The 19,816-nt window shown below is 47.5% G+C and overlaps 1 protein-coding gene across 3 annotated transcripts in view; it reads left to right on the top strand.

Annotated features, from left to right (window-relative positions):
* Nucleotides 1-353: 353 nt before the first annotated feature.
* The window catches only part of Slc4a8 (solute carrier family 4 member 8), a 66,472-nt gene continuing 47,009 nt past the window's right edge, over nucleotides 354-19,816 (top strand). The window contains exons 1-2 of one of the 3 annotated variants that reach the window (XM_059247796.1): nucleotides 354-655; nucleotides 19,124-19,205. In XM_059247796.1, coding sequence (XP_059103779.1) covers nucleotides 611-655; nucleotides 19,124-19,205 — 127 coding nt within the window. In that variant the 5' untranslated portion in view covers nucleotides 354-610. The remainder of the gene's footprint in view (nucleotides 656-19,123; nucleotides 19,206-19,816) is intronic. The other 2 variants (XM_059247797.1, XM_059247795.1) reach the window with 2 other exon arrangements.

The raw sequence follows: 19,816 nt of genomic DNA, 5'->3' as shown, positions 1-19,816 counted from the left end.
CGCTTTTCAATCTGGCCACTAGCTCAAGGGTTAACAAGTAATTTTAGGAGTCCCTCTCTTCTCATCATTGCTTCCTCCTGCCATCTTTGTTTCTGAGGGAAATTTTCTCCTGATTTAAAACCCATCCTCCGAGGAATAAAATCAGGAGAGGCAAACCCGACACTTGCCCAAGAGTCGGGTGCAACTGCAAACAGCGGCAGTTGTGATTTTTCGTTCCTAGCAAGCGGTTGGAAGGACCTCTGAGCCCAGAGAACCCCCCCCGCCCCGCCCCCCGCCAAGGGAGGGCGGCGGGAGGCGATTTCCATGGCAACCGGCCCTGGGAGGGGTTGGCTCTCTGGCGCCCTCCTCCCCTCTTCCCGGTAGCCCAGGGTACCGCCGGACAGCGTCCTCCCGTGCTCCGCGCCCTGATTGGCTGCTCGGGCCGCTCTCTGATTGGCTGCGGCGGGCGCCTCGCCGGCTGGTGGCTATGAAGGTGGCGCCGGTGGATGGTTGACCGTTGGCTTCAGGGTTGGGGGTCGCCGCGTGTGCGATCGGCTCACCGAGGACCAGGGCGCGCACACTGCTGCAGCTCAAGCTGGAACCCACCGGCGAGCCCAGGCTCCGCCCGGCCATGCCCGCCGGGAGCAACGAGCCGGACGGCGTCCTCAGCTATCAGGTGGGCCCCGCCTCCCGCTCCTCCCCGGCTCAGCCTGGGTCCGCTGCCCACCGCCCGGCTCCGGCTCCTGCCGGGGCTCCAGGCGTGTCCCCCAGGGCCGGGGGAGGCTGGCGTGGGACGCCAGGGGGCGCTCCGGCGGCCGGGGAGGGTGACCTTGGGCCGAGCCCGGAGCCGCCGGCACCGCCGCATCCCCTGCGTCGCCTGCTGCCCGGTGTCCCGGAGCAGTGACCTCTGTCCGCGGGTCCCCTTTGGCGGCAGACACCGGCTTCTGGCCTTGCCTCCTTCTACCGTAGGTGGACTAGAGGGTATCTGGGGACCTTCGCGGGTCATTGTGTTTTTTATTCTGGTTCCTCAGTGGCTCAGAGGAAGCCTTGCAAAGCCCGGGAGGCTGGGAACAGCTCCTGAGAAGGTGGCCGGCTTTGTGCATCCCCGCCCTGCTTCCCAGACAGCTGATAAGTTATGGATAGGGATGCACATGGACCAGGGAAGCGGTGAGGGGTCAGGAACAACACCACCAGCCTTAAGTTGTTGATACTAGAACTGCAGGGGCGGCTAATATTAGGAAGCGTTGGACTAGGTTATATTAAGAGTCTGTGGGTTCAAATCCCAATCTGTTTCTCATAGGTTTCGTGACCTTTTGCGCAAACCTGCTTGCCTCTTTGAACCTCGGTTTCCCCATCTATTAAAATGGAAATAAATAAAATAGTAATCTTTGTACGGGTTACTTCACAGGACTGTTTTAAGGACTCGGTTGGTTTATTTACCCCACCACCACTTTCTTAAACCCTGATCAGGTGTGATTGCTGCCCTGGAAAGAGGGTTTGAAGGAGGGAAGGGAACCAAGACAAGACCTGTTTCAGGAAGGGTGACGGGACTTGGAAGCAAATGCCATACATGTTGACATCGGGAGTGAGGTCTGGGAAGAGGCAGGGAGAACTTCCTGAGTGCAGCAAGATGGGTGTGACACTCCCTACCTCTCTTCCAGACAACAATCTTTGCTCGCCAGTCACAATAAATAGATCTAAGATTTTGGGGGGATCTTTCCATCTCTGATCTCATGACATGCTATGTTATAGTCAACTTCCGTTTGGGAGCAGAAAGAGGCCACCGTCTTGCCTGTCCCAGCTGGGGAAGGAGCAGAATTAGCTTTTCTTGTTTCGCCTTTGCTGGTGCTGGGGATGGCCTGCCTCCTGACTTGCTAGGAAAACACTCTACTGCTGAGCCATATCCCTAGCCTAAAGTAAGAGGTGTGTGTGTGTGTGTGTGTGTGTGTGTGTGTGTGTGTGTGTGTGTGTTGGCCAGAGTTTGATATCTGGTGTCTATCACTCTACCTTTATTTATTTAGGTATTTTTTTTCAAGACAGGGTTTTTCTGTGTAGCTTTGGTGCCTATCCTGGATCTCGCTCTGAAGACCAGGCTGGCCTCGAACTCACAGAGATCCTCCTGGCTCTGTCTCTCGAGTGCTGGCATTAAAGCATGTGTCACCGCCGCCTGGCTACCTTTATTTATTGAAATACATTCTTGCACTGAACCTGGAGCTTGCCATTTCAGCTGGCCAGTGAGCCCTTGGGATCTGCTTGTCTGTCCCCACCCCACTCGCGCCTCCTCTGCCCTCCAGTGCTGGGGGCCCAGACAAGCACTGCCATGCTGAGTTCTTACATGGGAGCGGGATCTGAATTCAGGTCTTCATGCTGTGCGGCTTTCACCCACGGAGCCTTCTTCATGGCACCCAAATACTGTAGTCCTAATGCTAGGAGCCTGAGGCCGGAGGAACATCTTTTGGGGGTTAAAATAGACTATGCGATGAGACCCTGTCTTAAAAAATGTGCACAAAGGAAATACTTTATTATAAACTCAAGTGCTCTGACAGCTTCTCAGACAGTCCTCTGAGACCATACATGACTCAGACCACAAGAGATCTTTCTAAGAAGAAAATTGGGGCAAAGGTCTGAAGAATGAATATAACTGAAGGAAAGGGGGGGGCGGTCAAAGAACTTGGACACAGAGAACAGGATGTGCAGAAGTCTGGTGGCAGATACAGGGCATGTTCTGCAAGGACAGTGTGGGAGAGCCACAGGGAGCAGTGAGGAAATGGATAGTTGTGTTCCGGGTACGTAACATAGCGAGACACTGTGGCCCCACCGAGGAATTGATATTTGTGTGAGGACCAAGAGCGGTCATTGGTGAGCTTGAAGCAAATGAGGGGAGGGGAGACCCAAGAGGGCTCAGGAGACACACGATGAGGTCCTGACGAGATTTCCTCTGTTGAAAGATGTCTCTGGTGCTGTGGGCGATGGGACTGGGATGTGAGGAGACCCCGTGTTTAACATGCACAGTGTGTTTGGGTTTTATGAAGTATGTGTCACCCTCAGGTTTCTGTTAATGGTCTGTGGTTTGTGTTCTGGACAGACAGTAAGTATGCTCTTTACACAAAGCTAAGACACTTTGTGGGTCATGGAGTAGAGAAAGAAAGAGAGGGACAGCAGGTCTTCGTGAAGTCAGGCATTAGACAGAGGAAGTTGAGATTTAGGGAGGGAAAGAGAATGGGGGCTAGAAGGGGGAGGGAATGGGGATGGCCCTGAGGAGACACAGTTAACCGATGGGCAGTGACCTTCAAGACCAAACTTCCTGTGTGCCACCTTGAGAGAGTTGGACCTGCAGAGTGAGTGACTTGATGGAAGCAGAGAGGTTCCAGACGTCACATCCCCACACCACGAGTCTAGACTGTTTTCTCAGGGCCGGACTCCTGCCCTGCCCTTCTGACTGACTCTACATTCTCCACGGTCCAGCCCGCGGGGGTTTAGAGCTGCAAGCCAGACCATGGCATGTCCTTGCTTGGAACCTGTCAGTGGCTTCCTGGTGCATTTTAGAATAAAATCCAAACTCTGCCATGGCTTACCAAGGTTTGACATGATCGAGGCTTTGCCCACCCTCCCTGGACTCATCCTCTCTCTCTCACCATGCACTCCGACTCTGGCTTGCTTTGTGTTTCTTTGGTACGACAGGCTCCCTCACAGCTCGGGAATTTGTCCTCTTTCTGGGACACTGTCTAGCTTGACCTCCTCTTGACTCATTTGTATCTGCTGAAGAATAGCTTCCTCTGACCTCCACCCCCGAGTCACACTCCTCCGTGGGATCCTCTTGTGTCTCTCTCCCTAGCACACTGCATGTGAGTGTTCCTGTCATGATGCCCTGTTAGGTAGAAGTTTCAGGAGGGCAGGGCAGTGGCCCCAGTCCTGTCTCACACACTGCCTAGTGTCTAGTTAGTGCTCGGCTGCTGAGTCAGTGAATGACTTTTGGATCCAAGGCTAAAGTGTTTCTCTTAGGAGCTAGTGGTCTGCCAGGCAGGATTGGCATGAAGCAGCCCACAGGCAGCAGTCTGCGACTCACACACAAGCTCTCTCTTCTTTGATATGGTGCCTTTACTCAGGTTAGCAAGCTGCAGGATCTGTCCCCTCCTCTGAGGAATCCCACCCTGACCTTCCAGGCTGGCTCCATGTAGCTCTGCTAGAATCTGCCGCTCATTCTCCTCTGTTCACGCACCTGCCACATGCTTGTTTTCACCCCTGCTGGACCACGCAGGCCCCTTTCTGCCACTTACCTGGTACTTCCCTTTATTACTGTGTTGGCACCGAGTGCTTCCTGTGTGCCAGGCACCATGCTGGGTACTTTCCATGTATTCTCATGCTTACCTTTTCTTCTTTAGTTACAAAGAGGCTGAGGATTGCACCCACGCCTCGAACATGCTTGGCAAGCACTCTGTCACTGGACTGGACCTCCCAAACTCAGATCCCAGTTAACTTTTTCTGTAGCCCCAAGAATTGTGCACCTTTATTGTTCCGACTTCACAAATAAAGAAATGGAAGCGTAGCAAGAGGCAGTGACTTCTGGAAAGGGCCAAGCTACCTCTCTCCAAATGCTGAGTCCTCAACCACTGGACATCACCACAGCTGTAGCCTTGCCTAGAGCAGCCTTGCTGTAGCGCCTGGCCCTGAGTGAGCACCAGAGGTGCTTGGGAAAGCTTACAAGGAATGTATTAGAGTGCAGCAGACTGGAGTGAGGGAGGCCAGCCCGAGGCTGCTGGCATGATGTAGGCTGTGTTAACGTGGCCTACATCATCCACCTCGATAAGCTCTCTGGGGGCGTTACTGACATTTTAGGAAAGATGAGCTCTTCAAAGGGGGCAGCAATAGAGGAAGGCAACCAGATAGCTTTAGGAAAAGCCTCTTTGTGCTGGACCATCTTAAAGCCTCACAGATCTGCTGATCAGCACTTTCAGAACTGACCAGAAGGAAGAAGTGTTGGGAGGTTGGTCACTGTGGCATCTGAGGAAGGTACTGCCTGGCATCCCTGGGACGTCCAGGGAGTGTGGAGACTGTAAGAGGAGAGGTCATCACTAGGACATCCAGGGATCGTGGAGACAGTGACAAGGAAGCCTGGCTTTTATGTACATCAGCCCTGGAACACTTTGTAGAAATCTTTAGAATACCAAACCCAAACCCTGGAGCTGGCCATAGGAGCAAATGACTGCGATCCCAGCACTTGGAAGGTAGAAACCTGAGGGTTAGTTCAAGGTCAAAGCCAGGGAGATGATGCAATGGATAGAGCATTTCTGGACAAGTGTGACCCTTTGAGCTTGAACCGTGGGGCCCACACAAAGGTGGAAGGAAAGACAGACTCACAGAGTTGTCCTCTGACCCCAATAGTTAGTTGCACCATGGCAAGCACATGCCCACATACACCACACACACACACACACACACACACACACACACACACACACACACACACAGAGTTGTGTAATACCTAAAAAAAGATGGATCAGTAGTTAAGGACACTTGATGCTCTTGCAGAGCACCCTAGTTCAATTCCCAGCACCATATGGTGGCCAGACAACCGTACCTCCAGTTCAGGGGCTCTGCTGCCCTCTTCTGAAACCAGGCCCAAGTGTTGCACACATGCTTGCAGGCAAAACACTCATACACATAAATCTAGAAAAAAAATTCACAGTTAATCTTGGCTACGTAGAGAGTTCAAGGCCAGCCTGGGCTATGTGAGACTTTGGCTAAAGAAACAGCAAAGAGAAATTGCCAAACCCTGGCATGCAGGTGATAACTGAGAAGTACAGCTGATGGGAAGAGCATCACACCTCTCTCTTACAGTAGACATAAAACAAATTTGCAGGACAAGAGTTCCCAAGGAGCTGTGCTTTGTGGTGTCCAGTGACTTTGGCACATGGAACACAGTACATATTTGTTGAACAAGTGATTGAGAGGCTCCATTGAGAGCAGATCGGCTTCCTGAGGGTCACGGCCAGTTTGTGGTAAGCAGATGGTAAGTATTTGCTCAACACTACTGAACAGAAATGCCAATCCTAGATGGAAGTTTTCCCTGTCACCTCATTGCAGTAGACAGTCCAGACCCCTTAACCTCTCCCAACACCTAAGTGATGTGAGAACCGTGGGTATCCTCTGTCAGAGCTGTGGACTGACTTGTCAAGCAGAGCCTTGGTCAGAAATGGGGGCAGTTCAGGCTGTACATTTACTTCCTTCAGAGCCTTAGATAACCATCTTGGTGTTGTTTGCCTTGGCAGGGTAGCCAGGGCCCACAGCGAGTCTGTTCTAAATCTGCTGCTAGGTTACGGCAGCACACCTTAGATAACGGAGCCGCGGTCATTTCCCATAAGGTAAGAACCAGTTCACTCTAGCTTTGGTAGTTAGGGAATCAAAATATATACACTGTACAAGCCTCTTATTGCTTCCATGACACTACCAGGGGCTGAGTGGCTCAAACGTATGTGTTCATGGGAACAGTTCTGCGGTTGAGAACTTGATTTGCCTGTGCTTGTGAGCATAAACTGTCGCCAGGGCTGGGGCTCTGGAAGCCTCTGGACAGAATCTCTTTGTTCATGTCTTGTTAGACTAAGACCTGCCTGCATTCTTTGGCTTAGTTTCCTCCCTCCGTGCTTCCTGCTTCAGGCCGGAAACTGTGGTTTCTCAGGCCCTGATTTCCCCCTCAGATCTTCTCTCTGATTCCACTTTTCTGCTTCTCTCTTCTGTGGGTGATGTTTTGGAAAATATTTACATGGATGAGAGTTTTCCTTGTGTGTGTGTGTGTGTGGTGTGTGGTGTGTGTGTGTGATGTATGTAGTTACCACAGAGGCCAGAAGGCGGCACTGGATTCCCTGGAACTGGAGTTATAGGTGGTTATGGACAGTCATGTGGGTGCTGGGAGCTGAACCCAGGTCCTTGGCAAGAACAAGAAGTGTTTGTTTCTCCTACCCAACAGACTATCTCTCCAGCCTCAAAAAGAAAGGCTCTTCCTTTGTAGCCCAGGCTGGTCTGGAATTCACTGTGTAGACCAGGCTGGCCTTGAACTAGTGATCTCACTGCTTTAGTCTCCCAGGTCCTGGATTAGAAGCCTGTATCACCACACCTGGCTCTACAGTGCTTTTGATTACATGAGGTTACTTTGTAGTTTACATAATTTTCAATAGTCTTCTTGGAAGGTCAGTTGATCAGCAGTGTGACCTTTAGCTGTAATCTTAATTCCCTTCTCTCAGGTGAAGTCACAAACTCTGAGGTCACCGAGGATTAGATGTGCATCTCTACAGGGGCCGTTATTCTCCACGTCTGTCCTAAGTGGGAGAGACTCTAAGTGGGATTCAAGGAAAGAGTCAGAGAGCCACTGTGCAGTCTCGTTTCCCAGCAGACTGCTGGAGAGTGGGAAGGACGGCTCGTGGCTAGGGTCTCCTGCTGCGAGGCCTTGTGGATCACTCTTTCTGGCTGCTGGGTGTCTGTAGGCTGTGTGGAAGTAACTGAAGGCACTCAGTCATGCCCAACCTTTTGACGTGTGGCACATCGTCATCCACAAAGTTCATGCTTGAGAACTGAACAGCCCTTGAGTTACAAAAAGTCACCAAAAAGATCTCATCTTTGGCTTCATTTGTTTTAATCCAAAGGTAGACATACCACAAGAGAAGTAGAAGTATGGGTCAGTCTCAGTGACTAGGCTTCCCCGGGGCCTAGAATTCAGATGTTGACTGAAGAGGCAGATGGTGGAGATGAGGGGCTAGGAAACCACAGGAGGGCTGCTGAGCAGGACACTTGGGTGTGTGAGGTTCTGGGGCACTGATGGCTGGGGAAGGCGGTGTGAATCTCAGCCTGTTCTCACTGCGGGCATGAGTCCATGATTAGGTTTCTGGAGCTCTCACCAATGACCAGTTTCTTTGCTTTGGGCACTGTTAATGCATAATTAATAACGAAGGGCTGGAGAGATGGCTTAGTGGTTAAGAGCACTGGCTGCTCTTCCAGAGAACCTAGGTTCAATTCCCAGCCCCCACATGGCAGCTCTCAACTGTGTGTAACTCCAGTTCCAGGGGATCTGACACCCTCACACAGACATGTATTCAGGCAAAATACCAATGCACATAAAATAAAAATAAATTATTAAAAATTAATAACGAAACTTGAGCCTTCCAGCCCTCCTAGCTCCTGTGAGATCATATTTAGCCCTGATTCAGGACTGTGTTGAAGATTAAGTAAGGCAATAGCTATAGCAAAAATGGCAGGCATGAGTAAATGACTTCCTAATTCTTTTGTTGACTAGAAACCCAGGAGGTGGGGCTGAGAGTGTCCTCTGTGCAGAGTGCTTGCCTGGGGAATGCCTGGGGAACCTGGAACTCTGCATTAGCACTCAGCAAGGCTCTGTTGATGTTTTTGTTGTTGTTCTGGGCGAATGATGGTTGGGTGGGGGTGGGCATGCAACATGTAGAGACCTTGAAAACATTAGCTCCATGGAGTGGAGTGGGGGGGGGTAGTAGAAGAGGTGTTTGAGATAAAGTCCAGAAGCTCTTACCAGAAGGGTGATGGGGTTCATGTGGGCAGGCCATCACAATCCAGCAAGGACAGCAAGGGCACTGTGTCAGGAAGGGCTCTAAGTGGCTGTGCCTCAACCTTCACTGTCCCTGGAGCTCCTTGGCTGTGTCTGGGAGTTGGGGCCATTATGTAATATTCAGCCCTGCTCCATTTGCTCATTACTGGAAGCAAGGCTTTGATTTACCGGGGTCTGACTCATTCTTTTCGAGACAGGGTTTCACTGTGTAGCCCTTGCTGGCCTGGAACTCAGTTTGTAGACCAGGTTGATCTTGAACTCAGAGATCCACCTGTCTGTGCCTCCCGAGTGCAGGGATTACAGATGTGTGTCACCATGCCCAGCTTCACTCATTTTCTTTAATAATAAATTTTTATTTTTTGAAATTATAATACAAGTACATCATATCTTCCTTTTCCTTTCCTCCCTCCAACTCTTCTCATGCACCCTCTTTGTTAACACACACACACACACACACACACACACACACACACACACAGAGTATATAAATATATAAATACAACCTGCTCCGTCCACATGTTAGCTGTGTGTATGTTCTCAGGGCTGACCATTCGGTGTTGGATAACTAGTTTGGGGGCCTCTTCCCTAGAAAAGACCACTTTCCAAGGCTATAACAGTGCTTTGTCTCTCAAGACCTGCCATGCAATGTCAGTGATTTAGTGAGGAAGGTTTATTTTCATTTTTGTTTATGTGTATATGTGTTTGTCTTCTGTGTGTGTGTGTGTGTGTGTGTATGTGTGTGTGCCCGCGCATGCGTGCACGCCAGAGCACACGTGCTTGTGGAGGACAGAAGAGAGTGTCAGATCACCTAGGACTGGAGTTACTGGTGGTTGTGAGCTGCCTGATGTGCGTGCTGGGAACCAAGCTCTGGTCCTCCATAAGGACAGCACGTGCTTAGCCGCTGAGCTCTCTTTCCAGGCACCCCCCCCCTTGTCGATGCTTTAGTGTGAATTAACCCCCTCAGTTCTTACCTAGTCCTGGGACCCTCTGATTCGGGTTTAATAGGAGGCGTCATCAGTGACCCCCTCGGAGGAAATATAGGAAAAAGGATTACTTGAAGATTTTTTTTTCCAATTCCCTCCCTCCCTTCCTTTTTCTCGTAGGCTTGTTTAATGTGCTTCTAATCTTTCCCAAGTCACAAGCTCCTCTGAGACTCCGGTAAAACTTATGGACAGCCCCCACACCACCAAATGTACATGCAGACATATTGTCCCTCTCCTCTAAGCATCCATAGGTTTCCTAGAAGTTTATGGACTCCAAGTTGGTAAATCTTGCTTACTGTGAACAGCAATGGCAGCAGAGGCAAATGCCACTAACCTTTGTGGATCTGCAGCAAGCATAGACCAGGAGAACTGGTATTTCTTTCTCTTCAGTTTAACAATTTCAGACAAATTTGACATATGCTTGAAATTTGGGGGACATTTCAAGTGTATCAAAGGAGAAGCATTTGCATAGTGAATCATCACGAACCAATGACTCGGCGTCAGCGATGAACACAACTTGTTTCCTCTGTCTCCCTCCAGTCTCAAATACCAGCTGAAGGACTCTTTAAAATGTACTGATGCCACATCGCAAGATTATTGCCATACTTTGAAAAGTATCTGAGAGGCAGGCAGGTTCCTGTGAGTTTGAGGCCAGCCTGGTCTACAAGTGAGTTCCAGGACAGCCAGGACTGCACAGAGAAACCCTGTCTCAAAAATAAATAAATAAAGAACAAAAATAAATAAAGGAATACAATCAAATATCCATTTTATTTAAGTTTCTGTGAATTAGTTATACTTATTTTTCTTTTCTTTTTTAAGCATTAGTTTATGTGAGCCAGGGCCCCACGTTTACACTCCAGTGTGGCTGTTATAATGCTCTAGCTGCTAATGTTCACTGATTGTGGCTGTTTCCTTTGGCAAGGCGAAGAGGACAGACAGTCTGTCAGTGAACTCAGCTGTAGGTAACCAAGTTAAAGAAACATGAAGTTTTCAAATAGTTGACTTTACTCTTTATATTTTTAATCTTAAAGATGTGCTTTTAAAATTATTGTAATTTAGTTTGTATTTTGAGATTATAATATAGTTCCATCAGCTACCCCTTCCCTTTCCTCCCTCCAGGCCTCTTGATTTATAGTCTTGGAGAAATGTGATTTCTACCTCCCTTCCCCCCCTCCATGTTGCCACCTTGTTCTGTGCTCTACCGGGTGTTTGTTGAGAGAGTGCCGACTGTTATAAGTGATTCTGCATATTAAAAACTAGCTTGGTAGCCAACATAATAATTACTTCTATAAGCCAGGTGGTGGTGGTGCACGCCTTTAATGCCAGCACTCGGGAGGCAGAGGCAGGCGAATCTCTGTGAGTTCGAGGCCAGCCTGAGCTACAGAGCGAGATCCAGGACAGGCTCCCAAACTATACAGAGAAACCCTGTCTCAAACCCTCCCCCCTTAAAAAAAATTACTTCTGTATAAAATTATTGCTGGCTTCAAGAGACTGTATGATGACATATAAAGAATTCAGAAACTAGTGTCATTCATTGGAAGTTACTTGTCATGTTCTGGGCATTGTCCTGGGTACTGTCTACTCAGTGGTGGGCAGGAAACAGCACCCTGTCCTGGAGCTTACAGGGGTGCATGCTGAGTACAGTGTCGGCCACTGTGCTGGACTCTAGGAGACACTTGAGGATGAGATATGTGTTCCTAGCTGTTAGAAACCCACGGCCCATGCTGGGCGTGGTGGTCTATGCCTGTGAACCCAGCAGAGGTGGGTGGGTTCCTGAGTTCCAGGCCAGCCAGGGCTGCATGCTGAGACCCTGTCTTAAAAAACAAATCAAGAAGGAGGGAGGTAGAAGGGAGGGAAGGAGGAGAGAGGGAGAGAGGGAAGGAGGGAGGGAACTCATGACCTGAAGGATGAGCTAGGTAAGCAGATAACATGTGCAGAATAAGCTGGTTGTTTTTCTTCTTAAAAATGGTTCCTCGTTAGGTGGAGAGATGGCTCATTGGTAAGAACACTGGATGGTCTTGTAGAGGACCCAGGCTCAGTTCCTAGCACCCACATGGCTGCTCACAGCAATCTCATCCCTGGTTCCAGGGGACCTGATGCCCTCTTTTGGCCTCCCCCAGCATCAGGCACATAAAGGGTACACAGATACGTAGGCAAAACATTCATACACATAAAAAACAGTCCCATTCATAAAAGATACCCTACACTTAAAAAAGACCCCATACATAAAAAACACCCCTCCACATAAAAACACCCATACACATACAATTGAAACAGAAAAAAGCTGGGGTGTGACTTGCCTACATGTACAAGGCCCCAGGTCTAGCCCCTAGAACAGCACAAAAGGAAAAAGGAAGGGGAAATGCTTTGCAGGAGGTAGAGCTGGTGTGCTCTGGAAATGGTGTTCATCAAACCGCAGCACCACGGGGCTCAGGGAGGTACGGGGTTAAAATGTACATCTGAAGATTTTGAGTGTTATTAAAATAGTGCAGTACAGGCCAATTCCAGCCTTTTCCCTCCTCCTCCTGCCCCTCTCCAGGGTCTCTCTGTGTCACCTCCAGGTCTGGTACTCACTATAGAGCCCATGCTGGCCTTGAACTCATGGCAGTCCATCTGTCTCATCTGTGATTACAAGCGTGAACGTCATGCTTGGCTTTAAAAAGGTTAGTTTCGTCTGAAAGTACTTCAGTGTGTCTAAAATCTAAGTCCTCTGTATCATCAGCCTGATACAGCTAAAGGGAGACACTTTGTCCCACCGTGAGTGTCCTGTCAGCATTCAAGTGTGCGCTGGTCCCGTATGTCTCTTGTTGGTTCTGATCTTAGAGACTTTGTAACAAACCGCTTCATTTCCACCATACACTACAGAAGGCACAGAATGTTCCCTTTAGTTACCCCCCCTTTACTATCCACATCTGCACCAGAGCAGCTTTTTATGCTAAGTCCATAGCTTGCGTTAGGGTGGGGCCTTGGTGTTGGGCATTCTGTGGGCTTGGACAAATGTTTGAGGACATGGATCCCCCATGCTTGGACCATACAGACTCATTACCTGCCCCAAATCTACTTTCTGCACCTGACCTATTTAGCCCCTTCCCCAGCCCCCAGGACAAACCTTTCCTTCCTTCCTTCCTTCCTTCCTTCCTGTGCCTGCCTTCCTTCCTTCTTTCCTTCCTTCCTTCCTTCCTTCCTTCCTTCCTTCCTTCCTTCCAACAAAACCCAAAAACTAACTTGCCTAGAACTAGTGATCCTCCTGCCTCAGCTTCCTGAGTTCTGAGATCACAGGTGTGTGCTGGCACAGCCATATCTGAATGGAATGGCAGAAGTCATAAAGCCAGCCCAGCTGCTTGACAAAGATCCAGCAAAGCTGAGCCACATGGTGGCCGCCATGCCACCTTTGGTTTTCATCTCTACCTGTGCATACTTGCGGGACTTTTAATATTTGTACAATTTGGGAATAGTGGATTGATGGAAAATTTCTTGTGAATCTTTTATGCCTTCTCCTAGGAGTATTGCTTCTAAGCTTCCCCAGGAAAGTCCTGAGCATATTACCCCTCCCACTTTTAAGGAGATATCCTTGTCTACTTAAAGGTCTTCCTTATGCCTTGGAGGTTGTGACACATAAAGAAGCCAGAGGTCTCTTTATGGGGGCTATGAGACATTCTTGAAACATCTGTCCCTGTAATTACTCAGGAACAAGATAATCAAAACAAAGTAAAATTAAAAAGGTCAACAAGAGTCGTTGGGCTAGAAGAGTTGGCCACAGTTCAGACTGCAAGCCTCTTCCCACTGTACACTCAGGCAATTACGTGGCGTGTACAGCAACAAAGTGAGATTATCTGAAGTTACCTCTGCCCAACAGAGACTTATATTGATGGGCAAAGAATGATGTAGAAAGATGATAAAAGAAAGAGCTATCAGGGCCTCCTTTTCTTAGAAAAGTTAGCACACACAGAGCCCCTGTGATGTCATATGACCAAGGAACAACAGAATGCTAGGATTAGGCTTATAAACAAATTCTATAAAGATATAAAATGTAAACATTGTATTTTGCCAGAATTTGAAAATAACTGCAGCAGCTTTGGCCTGAGGACTTTTCTGGGCACTCTGACCATTAAGAGTTAATAATACACTGCTTGGGACATGGCAGTATGCCTGGGCTGGCTTGAAGATTTTGTTTTGGTCTGGTGTCCTTGAAGCAACCAGAGCTACCAGCCTGAGAACAGGCTGTCATATGCCTCTAGATTCTTAAAAATGGGTCATGGTGTTAATGAGTAAAAATGGTTATAAAGGATAACTGTTTATTAATAATGATTAAACTTGAGGGAAAATGATTGGAAAAGATAACTCTGTTCTGTCACGGTTTATCAATGATGACTACAGGATATGCAAGAGGAAGTAGGACACAGGTCCAAAACCAAAATGATATGATTTATGTTTTGGAACAAGAGTAACCTATCCCTGCTTACTGAATTCTGTATAAATAAGAAACACTGGAGGTCCAAAACCAAAATGATATGATCTATGTTTTGGAACAAGAGTAACCTATCCCTGCTTACTGAATTCTGTATAAATAAGAAACACTGGCTGCTAGTCAGTCAGCTGCACAATTCTCCCACCATACTTGGCTCATCCTCCCCTCGCCGGATCCTTACCTCCTCTCTGGGCTTGTCTACCACCGGGGATGGCTCCCAGTAGTGTGCTACCTACCACACTGGGTTAAAGTTTATGGAGAGCTAATAATTCTTTCCCAATTTTCTTTTCTCCTCTCTCTTTAGTGCTAGAGATGGAGCCCAGGGCCTCTTGCATGCCAGGCGAGTCCTGTGCCACCAAGGGGCAGCTCCAGCACTCGGAGCCTTTTGAATAGACTTCTTTCACTTCATAAAATGTGTTTGTCTTTTTATGGCTTAATAGGTCATTTCTTTTTTGTCCCAAACAGTACTCCATTGTCTAGATGCACCGAAGTTTATCTGTTCACCTAGAAGGACATCTTGGTGGCTTCTAAATTTTAGCAATTATGAATAAACTTCTGTAAACATTATATTTAGGTTTTTGGGTGGTAAATATCAATAAACACTAAATTATAAAGTAAGAATATATTTTGGGAAGAAACTCTTCCAGTGGAGCTGCAGACTTTTGTTTTTCCCCAGCAGCGAAGAAGAGGTCTGTTGTTACTGGTGTCCTGGATTTGGCCATCCCAATAGCTGTGCAGGCTTTGTGTTTGGACAGGGTCTGGCGGTGTACTTCGTAGCCCAGACTGGGGTGGAGCCATTGATCCCCTCGCTCAGCCTCCCAAGTGCTGGGATTATAGATATATACTACCATGACTGACTCTAGATGTATTTTAAAATTATTTGTTGGTTTTGTGTGCTTGTGCACATGTGTGCATGCCATGGTGCCCATGTGGAGGTCAGAAGACAACTTGTGGAAGTCAGTTCTCTTTCCACCATGCTGTTGGCAAGGACCCTGTCTAAGGTGGCTGCTGGTGCCTTGGCCATGTGTCTGGCCATGTGTCTGCTGCTCTTTTGTGTTTCCTTACTGTCTGATAAAATGGGAGGTTTCAAACACAGCTTGTGTATTCTTCACTAAGACCTGTAACAGCCAATTTTTGTTTTGTTTTGTTTTGAGAGAGGGTCTTACTGTGTAGCCCTGGCTGGCCTATAACCTTCACAGATCTCCCAGAGCCTGCTTCTGGAGTGCGGGGGTTAAAGGTGAACACCATTGTCCTTCCATCAGTCACTTTTTTTTCCCCCAAGAAACTCTGATCCTTTAAGTGGAGAATGATATTTTTAGAAATCATAATCTTGGTGCTAATGATCCTTACAGCTACTGGGTGATCATATGTTATAGGCCCTTTGAAAGGATAGAGTTAAAAAAAATCAGCTAATTTATGGACAAAGGAAATGTCATATATTTTATTGATGCTTTCTACTCGGAAAAGATGTCGCTTTTATTTACCTTCTGGTTTGCAATCATGTCTCATTTCATCACTAACCCTTGGAGAATCCTCTTCTCGGCCACACTGGGTATGACAATAGATTCCCAAAATCACTCATGTCACAACACACAGTGCCCTCCAGAGACGCAGCCTCAGCACTGCAGCCAACAGTGTGGTAACTAAAGCCAGCTCAGGAGGCTGCACGCAGTGGCGTAGGCTAATCCCTGCTCTCAGGGTGGCTGAAGCAAGACAGCCACTGGGAGGCCAGCCTGGGCTACAGAGAGAGACTTCTCAAAAACCGAAAAAGGAAAAGAACAGTTTATGATATTCGCAGTCATCATTTGTCTGTTTATTGTTCTGAGTGTGTGTATTGCTTGGGGTGACTGGACATTTGTCCTGATTTCTCTTTGTCTTACATTTCGTCAGGGACTGATCTGGAGCGGAGCCCCAGCCTCAGCCCCGATCCCAGCTCCTGCACTGTGTTTCTTGGAATAGTTCTTCTGAGATAGTCACACCACAGCACTGTGTACTTAAATAGTTCTTCTGAGATGGTTACACCATAGTACTGTGTACTTAAATAATTCTGAGATGGTCACACCACAGCACTGTGCACTTAAATAGTTCTGAGATGGTCACACTACAGCACTGTGTACTTAAATAGTTCTGAGATGGTCACACTACAGCACTGTGTACTTAATTAGTTCTTCTGAGACAGTCACACCACAACACTGTGTACCTGGAATAGTTCTTCTGAGATGGTCATACCACAGTACTGTGTACTTCAATAGTTCTTCTGAGATGGTCACATCATCACACTGTGTACTTAAAGAGTTCTTCTGAGATAGTCACACCATCACACTGTGTACTTCAATAGTTCTTCTGAGATAGTCACACCACCAATGTCACATCTGTTTCTGTCTTGTTTTTTATTTTGGGAATTCCTTTTTCAAAAAGATTTACTTCTCTTCATGTGTGTCTGTGTGAATATCTGCCGTGTGTGCAGGTTCCTGTGGCTGAGGCTAGTAGAGGATGTTGGGTACCCCAGAGCTGGACTTACCAGTGATTTTAGGCCATCTCAGGTGGATGCTGGGAGCTGAGCTTGGGTTCTATGGAAGAGCAGTACACGCTTGACCATTGAGTGAGCCATCTCTCCATCCCTGAGAATTTCTTCCTTAAATCTGAATTTATATAAAACATTCATAAGATATTCAAGGAAGGCTGCCTTCTGTCTTTGTTTCTTTTTTTTCTTTTTCTCCTTTGTAAGTAGTTGTTTAAAAAGGGGATTTGAAGCCAGGCAGCAGTGGCGCATGCCTTTAATCCCAGCACTCAGGAGGCAGAGGCAGGTGGATCTCTGTGAGTTCAAGGCCAGCCTGGTCTACAGAGCGAGTTCCAGGACAGGCACCAAAACTACACAGAGAAACCCTGTCTTGAAAAACAAAACAAAACAAAAAAAGGGAATTTGATAGCCTCACACAGACATACATGTAGGCAAAATACCAATGTGTATAAAATTAAAAACAAATCGTTAAAAAAAATCAATCTTTTGTAAATATTCTTTCTTTTTAAGATTTTTTTTAATTTTTTTACTTGTGTCTGGGTGTTGCCCACGTCTATGTCTGTGTACTATGTGGAGGCCAGAGGAGGGTGCTGGATTCTTTGGAACTGGAGTTTGTAGATGGTTGTAAACTATCAGGTGGGTGCTGGGAATTGAACTTGGGTCCTCTGGAGGAGCAGCCAGCTCTTCACCATTGAGCCATCTCTCCAGACCCGTTCACTCTAAAGTATAACCAGGCATTTATGTTCCAGCTGCCCTTTCTTTGTTAAAATGTAGCAAATCACAGTTTTTTCCACTTTGCCTTTAAAACTTAGTATTCTATCTTGGAGATTTTTTTCATGGTAGTAATAATATGTATTTTTAAATATCTATGAAAGTAAATTATCAAATTAATCACTCTAAGTGACCTTTGACATTCTATTTCTCTAAGAGTTTATTTAAGTTAACCTCATTAAAAATACCTTGTCATTGGGGAACTAGATTGTCTGTCCTCAGCATGAGGATGGTTAAGTGGGGACTTGGAAGAGTGAGTTGGAGATCTGAGTGGAGCGTGGGGGGGAGCACAAAGCCTGACGGTATGCACAGGCCCACGTGGAGGCGAGAGTGTGCCCGTGTCCCTGTGGTAAAGTAGCCTGGCCAGAGCCACACACCAGGAAAGTAAGTGCCAGAGTATCAGTTAAGTGTGTTTGTCTTCGTAAGTCGATGCCTTGTGAGGAAGGAGGGATGGTGATCACAGCATTCTTTTAAGAAAGTCTTTCTGGCAGCTGGAGAGATGGCTCAGGGGTTCAGAGCACTGGCTGCTCTTCCAGAGGACCTGGGTTCAATTCCCAGCACCTACATGGCAGCTCACAACTGTCTGTAACTCCAGTTCCAGGAGATCTGACTCCCTCACACAGACACGTAGGAAAAACACCAGTGCACATAAACTAACTAACTAACTTAAATCTTTTTAAAAAAAGACTTACTGAGTACTCACTATGTGAGTGTTCATGTGAGCACTTATATGTGAGCATTTATGTGAGCTTTAGTGGGTAGCCATTCCAGCTTTGATCTGGAAGTTCCAACCCCCACTGAGGCTTCGGTAACTATCACGCCTACAAAGTGGGGCCAAGAGAGGGCCCTGAGACCAGAGATCCGGATGTGCCGCCCTCTCTTGTTTTCCGGACCCTGGACGCTGGAGGTAGACCAAACAGAGTTCTCCAGAGAACACCGCCAGACTGCGCTGCGTCTTCCCAGACCCTGTTACCTATCCCTTCATTTGTAAGTTACGCCACTAAATAAATCTCCCTTTTAACTTCGTGGAGTGGCCTTAATAATTTCACCAATAGTGAGCACTTACTATGTAAGCATTTCTGTGCTATCGGGGGGGGGGGGCTGTAATCTTTTTAAAAGATTTATTTTCTTTTTGAGACAGGGTCTCACTGTGCAGCATTGGCTGACCTGGAACTTGCTCTATAGACCAGGTTGGTCTTCGCCTCCTGAGTGCTGAGATTAGGCATGCAATATCATACCTGGCTTGTTTTGTTTTGAATTAGGTCTATGTGTGTGAGTATATGTGCATGAGTGCAGTTGCCCATGGAGGCCAGAAGAGGGTGTCAGTCTCCTGGAGGTGGAGTTATAGGGTAGAAACTGCGAGAGCATACACACTCTTAACCACTCACTGGTCCGTCTCTCCAGCCCCTGTATATATGTTTCATTACTAAGCAGAATTGCAGTATGCCATTGGGACATAAAAACTGGGGGCTGGGCTAGTTTGGAAGTGAGGGGCAGTTGCCATTCAAGGCAAGTGCCTGCTGGTGTTGGCTCTGCAGAGAGTAGCTGGGTCACTGGAGAGGATGGAGCTGTTCAGTCTTAACTCCCTTCTACCACAGCTGTGACCTTGGGGCGTAGTTCTTTAATGTGCTTCGGGTCTAGGCTACTCACAGAATGGGAAAGAGAATGGCTGCCATATTTTCATCTCCTGGTTATTGTGAGGTTCCAAGTTAAAATCTATGTAAACCACTGTGTTTTCAGGCCTCTCAAAGGAGCCTTGGTTTGAAGTATTCGAATGAGTGAATGGATATCGGTGTATTTCTGTAACTATTTGCATGTCTGTTTTCAAACAGAGACCAGATGAGGAAGCTGTGGTGGACCAGGGTGGGACCAGCACAATTCTCAACATTCACTATGAGAAAGAAGAGTTGGAAGGTAAGAACCTGCCTCCTAGTCCTTGTCTTGAAATAAGAGCAGAGCTAACAGTTTTACCCACATGTGTGACAGGCTTATCACGGGGCCCAGTAGGCAGCATGAGACTCAGTGCTCAACATAAATGTTAACAATAGCAAATAACCCTTTCTTTGAGAATGTGAAGTGCTCATTTAGTTCACTGAGTCTTCATAACTGCACGGAAAGATAAGTATCTACACAAATTTAAAAGAAAATAGAATATCATCAGTTTAAAAGTTCAGTTTGGCTGTAAAACCTTTTTTTTTTTAAACCACATTTCCATTATTGGCTCTTCGTTTTCTAACCGTGCCCATTTGTACCAGATTTAAAAAAAAAATGTAAACAAGGAAAGGGAATGCAGAAACAGACCAGCAAAGACTCGGAGTTCTCAGCACAGAGTTATGGAAAAACCCCAGTGAGATGGAGGCAGGAGGAGCCTTTCTTGTTCCTGACTGTGCCCTGGCATCTCCTTCCACCTGTCCAACCATGGCTCCTCATTAGAGGCGACATTCCTTTATCCTGGAGGAGGGTTCCCGTCCAAGGAGCCACGTCTGCTCCGTGTGAGATGGCCGCTGCTCCCCCTGCACACTGGA

This window comes from Peromyscus eremicus, chromosome 20 (assembly GCF_949786415.1).
Source record: "Peromyscus eremicus chromosome 20, PerEre_H2_v1, whole genome shotgun sequence".
NCBI classification, from domain to species: Eukaryota; Metazoa; Chordata; class Mammalia; order Rodentia; family Cricetidae; genus Peromyscus; species Peromyscus eremicus.
The sequence above is the reverse complement of the archived record's forward strand: the minus strand, read 5'-3'. Positions and strand labels throughout refer to the sequence as shown.